General features: G+C 46.5%; 2 protein-coding genes across 5 annotated transcripts in view; one reads left to right on the top strand and one right to left on the bottom strand.

The window, feature by feature from the left end:
• LOC121326918 overlaps positions 1-5,378 on the top strand; it is a 51,420-nt gene extending 46,042 nt beyond the window's left edge. The window contains exons 67-74 of one of the 4 annotated variants that reach the window (XM_041270570.1): positions 153-250; positions 544-728; positions 1,187-1,389; positions 1,834-1,996; positions 2,603-2,712; positions 2,997-3,119; positions 3,946-4,087; positions 4,411-5,378. In XM_041270570.1, coding sequence (XP_041126504.1) covers positions 153-250; positions 544-728; positions 1,187-1,389; positions 1,834-1,996; positions 2,603-2,712; positions 2,997-3,119; positions 3,946-4,087; positions 4,411-4,415 — 1,029 coding nt within the window. In that variant the 3' untranslated portion in view covers positions 4,416-5,378. The other 3 variants (XM_041270569.1, XM_041270568.1, XM_041270571.1) reach the window with 3 other exon arrangements.
• A 216-nt stretch (positions 5,379-5,594) lies between these two features.
• On the bottom strand, positions 5,595-8,172 carry lim2.2 (lens intrinsic membrane protein 2.2). Its single transcript, XM_041271304.1, has 5 exons — positions 7,900-8,172; positions 7,104-7,320; positions 6,536-6,676; positions 6,188-6,322; positions 5,595-6,035 (listed from the first exon to the last, which is right to left on the bottom strand). The coding sequence occupies exons 2-5, from the start codon at positions 7,279-7,281 to the stop codon at positions 5,965-5,967; spliced, it is 525 nt and encodes a 174-aa protein (XP_041127238.1). The 5' UTR covers positions 7,282-7,320; positions 7,900-8,172; the 3' UTR covers positions 5,595-5,964.
• Positions 8,173-9,130: the final 958 nt, after the last annotated feature.

Raw genomic sequence — 9,130 nt, forward strand, 5'->3', positions numbered from 1 at the left:
AGGGTTAACTCTCATCCCATTCTGGTATCTTTTTACCTTTATCTCTTTTCTTTAAGAATTGCAGAATGACTAGTACCAGAATGCATTGTACTGTGAAAAGCACATTCAGTATTTCTATCTCTGCTTGTCTTGCTTGTCCTCTCTGTGTACAGGCTGCACAGCAGGTGCTGAAGTGGACCGATACAAAGCTGTCCAGGGCTGTGAGCAGGATCCGGAAATCTCTGGCAGAGCTCTACAGATACACAGCCAGGTAGAGCAAGGCAGTGTGCACTCGGTGAGGTGGAGGAAAGCACATAGAACGCATGGTGAACACATTGGTGAAGCACAGATGGTAAAGCAGTTTCAGGAACTTGGTTAACCATGCAAAGCCAAACACATGCTACAAGCATATTGCTCTTTTCATAAAAGTCAGTTCACGTGTAGCTGACCATGTTCCTGGTATGAGATGTCTTTTCCTTTCTGAGCTGGCTCTTTGCAGTTCTCTAGCCCAGCTCAAGCAGAGCAGACCTGGCTCAGTCTCTGTATTAAACCCTTGTTTCTCAGTAATGGCACGGTGGCAGTGAGGCTGCCCGTGCTGCCTGGAGGGGATGCTGAGCTGAGCCTGTCCAACATCACTGCCTTCCTGCTGGAGGAGAGGCTGATGAGACCCCTGAGGGAGCTGGGCAGCCTGAGCCCTGCCGCGGAATACTACCGACTCAAGAGGAGGATGATGGAGAGCCCCTTCGAACGTGAGTCCCCTAACCCTGTCCCTTCACCTGTCACTGTGTAACTCTGACTGCAGCCGCTCCCTCCCCTTGCAAGCCTTTAGCTAGTAAAACTATCTGAAGTGCGGACTCAGGGGTTATGAGAAGAATGAATGTTAACACCAGTGTAATACATAACGTGTCTGAAATAACTCAAGGTTCAATGGGGCGCTTTGACAAGAGATTTGATATCCTCTATGTGTTTATTTTGCTCAAAAAAGCCAGCTGCCCAATGTTTGGTATGTTTGGTAACAGTGGAGGTTTTAGAATATTGATGGCATTGCAACTATTATTTAATGTCATACCTGTATGCTTCTCTCTCCATGCTTACTAATGATTTCCGTGCCACAGTGTGTCTCAGCTCCTCACACTCAGAGCTGTGAGCTCCAGTGCAGTAATGCTGATCTGCATCCTCCAGCACAGCCCCTGTTTGTGTGTTTCAGACCATGCCGTGCTGATAGAGGGGCGCTTTGTTGTGTCGTTCGATGGGAAGGTGTTTGAGGTGGCAGGGAAGTGCAGTGCGGTCCTGGCCCAGGATTTCACTCGGGACAGCTTCACTGTGCTGCTGAGGCAGGAGCCAGGGGGGAGACGATCTCTACACCTGGAGATGAACCAGACTGCCGTCACCATCCTGCCTGGCCCGCGGGTACAGTACACAGCTCAGTGACCCTCTAGAACCTTGTCCAGACCTCTCACATTCAGAGAGCAGTCATGCAATATTACTTTTATTTTTATACTTCAACTGGAACTGAAGCTAAATGTACTGTGCAAATCTGCTTGAATGACTGTTACATGAGTGCATGCATTATACAAACAGATTGAAGACATTGAGAGAGACTTCTAGTGCCACTGAATGTATTACTGTTCTTTCAGTGTTTCTAAATGAAGAACTGTTATCTGTATATTAGCTATGAATGTAGCTGAACTTGTTGCTTATTGCAAAGCAATCCAGTTTGCTTCTGAAATGGTGAATAATGGAATACAAATTAATGAAATAAATCTCTGTTACCGCATTGAGGCTTGAGGTTTAAACAGGGCTATTCTGTACGGTGAAGCAGGGTTCTGATTGGGTTTGGTTTTTGGTTGCCAGGTGGAGGTGGCCTGTAGCCCAGCTGACTTGCCCCTGGTCAAAAATGGAGTGACTGTCAGAAAAGACGGCAATCAAATCACGATGACAAATCAGAACGGGGTGACCGTGTCATGTGACAAGCACCACAGCTTCTGTACCCTGACTCTGAGTGGCTGGCAGCATGGTCAGTACTGAACTGAGTAAAGACGTCAGCATAGAGGCTAGCATCCCAGCAACTGACGTGCAGTGTCTCTCCAATCAGGGCTTACACAGTGGAATGACAGCAATTCTTTAAGATCTTATTTCCATGTTGTATGGCTCTACACTCCTCTAATGCACATGCTTCTGCAGCTCCCAGGGATTCCGAATCAGAACCTTCTTCATTTCCGCTCTCAGGAACGGATAATATTCCCTTCGGTCACCATCTTCTATTTTCATTTTTAGAACATTTAAAACAGTTTGTGTGAACTCTATGGAGTTTGTAAAGTTGCCCTGAGAAAACTTTGAAAAAAAAAAAGCATTCTAAAATAGATACATAGATAGGAGACTTAACAACAGGGTACATTTATGCACACAGTGACTGAAGAGGATATAGTGACGAGTGTGCCCTTGTGCGCTCTTGAACGCTCGTATAGTGCTTGTTTGGATCGTTCTGATTCACACAGCACAGTAATGTTATTGCTCTGTGTTTTTAATTCAGTCAGTGCTTCTCCTCACCTGCGTTTTCCTGATTCAGGTATCCAGTGCTGAGTTTTTTAATCCATGTCTCTCCTCTCTGTATCCTGATCAGGAGTCTCAGCTGGCCTTTTCGGGACCAATGACAATGAAGCTGCGAATGAGTTCACTCAGCCTGACCACTCCCACACAGACAGTATCCCACACTTTATCCAGAGCTGGCAGGTACACTGCATCAGACCTCATCCACTAGCCTTGCTTTGAGTTGAACTGAATTGAACTCAACTTATTATTTAAACAAGGAACCTGTCAAAACCCAGCAGTTCAAAGTTCAAAGTGCTTGTATTGCTCTTTATTGACATTAGACTCTGTGTGATGGAAGGTACTGTCCCAGTTGATGCTGTGTGCGGTCTTCTTCTTCAATATCAGCAGAGACAGGGCTTGATGCCGCTGCTCGTCTCCAGACTGCTCTGTCACTTCAGCATTCACAGCAGCCTGTCTTTCCTCAGGTCGGATCTCAGTGTCGTTCGAACAGCAAGAAGCCCAAGAGCTGCCCAGCTGCAGTGAGCCAGCACACCTGCAAAGCTCTCTTCAGAGATGCCTACTCCCCCCTGAGGAACTGTTTCAGAGTGGTGAGCTCCCTGTGCTTCAACAGAGTCATGATATCAGGGCCATGCTTGTCCGAGTCCTAGCAGCTGATCCCTCTCTGAACTACCGCAAGCCAGGGCTTAACCCATTACATGCCATTGTCCTCTTATTTACATGTTGTGTTTAACGCTATTGTTCTGATAACATCCTCTCATTTTGATGTCTCAATGTCATATATCAAATGACATCAATACAGATTATTAAAGAAAAAAAAAAGATAATTAATGGGTCAAAGATGCCACTGATTGGCTCTTAAAACCACTCCTGGACTATTTTGAGAAGGGAACTGTGTGTTTGCAAATGCCAGGGTCCTGTGTTCAGTGCTGAACCCCCTTTCCCTCTCTCTAGTCTCTGGTGTATGAGCGTGTGCCAGGGTCCTGTGTTCAGTGCTGAACCCCCTTTCCCTCTCTCTAGTCTCTGGTGTATGAGCGAGTGCCAGGGTCCTGTGTTCAGTGCTGAATCCCCTTTCCCTCTCTCTAGTCTCTGGTGTATGAGCGTGTGCCAGGGTCCTGTGTTCAGTGCTGAATCCCCTTTCCCTCTCTCTAGTCTCTGGTGTATGAGCGAGTGCCAGGGTCCTGTGTTCAGTGCTGAACCCCCTTTCCCTCTCTCTAGTCTCTGGTGTATGAGCGAGTGCCAGGGTCCTGTGTTCAGTGCTGAACCCCCTTTCCCTCTCTCTAGTCTCTGGTGTATGAGCGAGTGCCAGGGTCCTGTGTTCAGTGCTGAATCCCCTTTCCCTCTCTCTAGTCTCTGGTGTATGAGCGAGTGCCAGGGTCCTGTGTTCAGTGCTGAACCCCCTTTCCCTCTCTGTAGGTGGACCCGGCTCCATTCTATAAACTGTGTATAAGCAGCACATGCAGGCCCAACGCAGACAGGACCTCCTGCAGCCTGACAGCTGCCTTTGTCCATCTTTGTAACAGGAACCTGGTGCCTCTGGACATTCCATCCAAGTGTGGTAAGGAACAAAACCCCAAACAAAACCTGAGTAGCACATCTGATTTCTTTTTTGGGATTTGGACACATGCTTGCAGGCACTTTCCCCTGTTGATTGATCTCATCTAAACTACAGTACAGTCTTACTTGTAAGTATATTATTTAAACCCTAGATGGCAGTGTTTGCACTAAGCACCTCTGGTTTATTCAGCTGCAGTGCAGATTCAGTAGTTTCCCTTCCTGTCTCTCAGTGTTTCCTCAGTGCAGAAAACCAGGATTAAAGTCATTCCTGTTGTACTGTGGTGTAAAGTGTTCAATTGTATTTCATTGTATATCTTGTTTCAGTGTAGATGCTGCCTGGGGCAGGAAGCAGGGGGAGGGGATGGGGGGGTCTCTCTCATAATAAAAGGGAGGTACACCTCAACTCCTCCCTCACTAACCCCCGACGTCTCCTACGAGCTGGACTGAACAACACCATACAGAGGCAGTGACTGCAGCACAAGCTGTCTGATAAAACCAGGGCTGGGGGTTGAGGCTGGTCTTACATTGAAGATGAGGGTTTGTGCGTGCGTGCATGCTGCATGAGTGTGTGTGTGTGTGTGTGTGTTCAGGTATATGAGTTACATGTTTAGCTCCTGCCTCTTACCATATAGAAGTCTATATAAAATTACTGGTGACCAACGGCAGCTGCAGGTTGATGCAATACCTATATGCAGTGGGGTATTTAATTAATTGACAACTGAAAGCATAACAAATTAACTAGGATTCATTTGCCCCGGTTCAACCCCCTGCTTGACACTAATGGTGTTCACTGGACATTAGCCCTAACCCTGCCTGTGCTTCTACTAAAGGAAGGGTCATGCACAGGATTTACAAAGCCTTAGCTCCAGTATAAAATAGAAAATATAGACAATGACTGGTTGTACACAAGGATACATGTTTGAGAAACGAATAGGTGATGCACACAAATGAAGTCCAGGGGTTTATTCCAGCAGATAGCGCTGAAATCTAACTGTGTGCAGTTTATATAGTCTTGCTTGTTGACCAAGAACAGAAAACCCCTAAAGCTTCTCATTAAAACCTATTTTTAAAAGTCTGTATTGTGTTTGTGATCCGAGTTGCTCCTGAACTTTTAGACCGGTTCTGTTGTTGTTGTTGTTGTTTTTGTTTAAATGTGTTCTCCTAGCTCCTCTGCCCCCGGGAGTCTGGGGGTTGTCTGTATTAATGGGTGGACAGGGTTTGATTTGATATATACCTCTTCAATCTGTCATGCACTTTCTTTTATCTGTGTTGAACTGAAATAAAAGCTGAAAGCTGTAACTCTCTTCTGGAGTGATTCACTGGCCAGATTTATGCAATCTTGTATATAACACCCACCCACACACACACACACACACACACACCCACACACCAGCCCCACCCTCTTGCCTCTGTTTCAGTAATGTGGGGTAATCCCTCCTGCCCATGAGAACAGACATCTCCAATGCCTATCAGATGGAAATAAAGTAGGAAGCCATCAGTGGTGCTCTGAGGTGGTTTTATTGCAAAAGCCAGCAGTGTCTACAGAGCCAGGGGCAGCCTACGTATAATCCCAGGAACTGGGCTTTCATCCTTCAGGCCCAGCTTCCCTGACGCCTCAGTCCAGTCCTCGGAGTCACACAAGATTACATTGTGATGCATTCAGATCTGTGACAATCTAATCCAGATTTCAATCCAGCTCTTTGCAGATCTGTCCAAGCGCAGGTCTATCGCAGGTATTCATAATCATGTCTCATTCAGAAAGCATGCTGAGAGGCTATCTCAGGCTATCTGTCAGTCACATTGAGAGGGCGGGATCTAGCAGGCAGACACAGTAAAGGGGGCGTGTTCTAGTCAGTCAGTAAGGTCGATGGGCGGGGTCTAGCTGTCAGTCACGTTGGGGGCGGTGGGCTCAGTGCCATTCTTCTGATGAGCACAGAGCTGAAAAATACCTGCGAAAAATATGTGATAATAATAAAGAGAATCAATAATCATCATTAATTATCACTGATAAAAATACTAGAAGAAATGGAGAACGCTAGGAGCAGAAAAGCAGAGACAGACAGGGAAGGACTCAGTGAGAGACAGAGACGGGTAGACTTACCAGCAGCGAAGGCGAGAATGATCGCCACCCAGCCGAGGATATAGGACCAAGAAAATCTCCAGTCTACAAAGCGCTTCCCAAAGAAATTAACCGTGACACCTGTGTAGATAGAGAGGGCTAGGAGAGCCAGGAACCCTGCGAGAGAGAGAGAGAGAGAGAGAGAGAGAGAGAGAGAGAGAGAGAGAGAGAGAGAGACAGAGAGAGAGAGAGAGAGAGGAGGGAGAGACCTTAATGCACATGACAGCTCTGTGCTGATGATCCTAGTATAAAAGTGAAGCACAGAGCACCTCAGGATCACTGTCTTTACCACAGCAGACAGTGCCTTCCTCGCCCTCTCCCAGTCCTCACCTGACAATAAGAGCGCTATGCCCCCAATCTTCACCCTCTTATTCTTAGCCCCGTTGGTGAAGGCGCTGAGCCCCAGGATGACTCCGGTGAAGCAGCTCAGCATCGACAGCAGCATGAAGGCTCGTGTGGCGTCCCAGAATGCTGCAGGGACACAGGGAGTTTCATAGCACTGGAACAGAAAGAGCGCCACGCTGCTCCATGTGGTAACGGGGGTCATGCTGGTTGAGTCAGTAAAGCAATGCAAACGGCAGAGAAACAAGTATCAAGCTTACTGCTGAAGACAGTGGCACTAGCACACTTCCCATTGCTCCAGACAGAGTGGCGTGGTGCTGCAGGTCTGGGACACATCACCCTCTGCAGGTTAGTTTGATGTGTGCGGTTGACAGAATGAGGCTCTTGTAGCCCCTCTACTGGTTATCACCGAGTCATGGGTTTGAATCAGATCATCCTGAATGACCTGCTGATGAGCTTATTTCATTAATGCCTTAGTTATATAAGTCTGTGGTGCACACATTTATTGACAGCCTTTTCTTGTGCGTATCATTACCCTGACAGCCGACAGACTTACCGACAGTGATGGTGTGGGAGTGGCACTTGTGGTTGATGCAGAACCTCCAGAGCCCCTGATTGGCTGAGCTCCCGGAATAGCGGTACTGCATCCAGAAATCGGTCGCCGTGGCAACGATGAGCAGCACCAGGGCCACCACACCGCAGAGTGCACCCCCGCCAGCTAGAGTGTACAGCATCGAAGAGCAGAGTGGGATAGCTTAGTCCTCCAACACTCACTACAAGGGGGAGAGGTGGGTGAAAGGAAACAGGGAAAGGGAGAGGGAGAGAAAGAGAAAGGATAGACAGAAGAGCAAAGGCAGGACAGGGATGGGGAGAATTATGAGGAGGGAGGGAGAAAGGAGAACAGCAGAAGAGTGAAATAAAGGGAGAGAGGGGTTTCAGTGTGAGATGAGAGAGAGACTGGCAAAGAGGACAAGACAGGATATCTCTAGTTAGAAGTATGAGGTCTCTCTCAGCCAGGCAGATCATTGCATTCATGAAGATTGCTTTGTCCATGCAAAACCATCAACTGGGAAAAAAGACATGACCGGCACAACACATTGCCATATTGCAAAACACTGACTTGCTAATGAAGAGTTAATTAAAGGAAGTTTAAAGGTGCAGCTGACCCCGGGCTCATCTTTAAATACTGTAACTTCTATTCCTGATGAAAGGTGAAAATTCCATGCTAATGTGGCAAAATGAAAAACCTACACTTATATATATATATTGTCAATTGAATCCTGGAAATAGATATTTGTAGACAACATTATAGACAGACAGACATACATAAATATAGATGGATAGATAGATACCTCTTTTATCTCTCTCTCTCTCTCTCTCTCTCTCTGCAGTTGTTCGCAGTCTGCCTCTGCCTATCCCTTATAAGCCCTCCATTGCGAGACTGCATTGTTTTGACTACAATGGAGAGAAAAATCCAGCTCAGCATGTGAGCAAGAGATTAATCCCTCTCTCTATATCACTCTTTTTACTTCTATCCATCCATCTATCACTCTTTCTTACTGTCTGTGCCTATCGATATCTCCATCCCTGACTCTGGATCTTGTACTACCTCTCTCCCAGTCAGTTCCCTCCATCCTTCTCTCTCACTGTCTCTCTCTCTCTCTCTCTCTCTCTCTCTCTCTCTCTTTCTCTCCTCTCTCTCTCTCTCTCTCTCTCTCTCTCTCTCTCTCTCTCTCTCTCTCTCTCTCTCTCTCTCTCTCTCAGTGAAAGTCGCTGATTAGCCTTGGCAGTGATGGGCATCATGGGATCATCTCTTTTGTAATCAGGGACACAACCCTGGCTGTGGCAGCAGGCATGAAAATAAATGAGCAGGCTATTATTAAAGCTAACTGTGAATCAACAAACAATCAATCACATAACTCCCAGCATTCCACAATCTGTGACAATACACACTGTCCCAACTCTTCAGTAACTACTGTGCTGTAGCAGTAGAGCTTGCTTTGAGGGAGTTTCTGAGTATCAGATACCAATCCAATCCAATCCAATCCAACACAGTTTGAATGGATTAGCATGTACAGAATTCAAAAGGGCCTCACAACGCTGATAGTATCCAGGCAAGGGAGATTAGATATTCCTCTGCACAATAGTTTTTTTAATTGTATTGTTCCATCAATGACCTGTTCAGAATTCTGTCCTTCGTGTGAAGTTCTCACTGGACGCCTACACCATGCACCGTGGCTCCCTCTAGTGGACTATTTGATAAATACACCTCGAATCAAAGTGTTAAAGCCAAACACCGATGGCGTCTGAGAGACGTTTTATAACCATTCTCCGGAAGCTCACTGCTTTCACTGACAAACGAAAGGTTGGAGTGTTATTTTTTATTAACTTTTATTGAGGAGTGAGGTTTACCACAAAACTGCAGAACATCATATGGAATAACATTTGAATAAAAATATTCGTATTTTATTCTGTTAGCTTTTCAATAAAGTTGTGGGTTGATATTGACACGCCTGTTGATGACGTTTCCCCCCTCAGCGGGTGACGTGGTGCGCAGGTTGTCCCTCATGCTTTGGAGCACAC

Source organism: Polyodon spathula, chromosome 14 (assembly GCF_017654505.1).
Source record: "Polyodon spathula isolate WHYD16114869_AA chromosome 14, ASM1765450v1, whole genome shotgun sequence".
NCBI lineage: Eukaryota > Metazoa > Chordata > Actinopteri > Acipenseriformes > Polyodontidae > Polyodon > Polyodon spathula.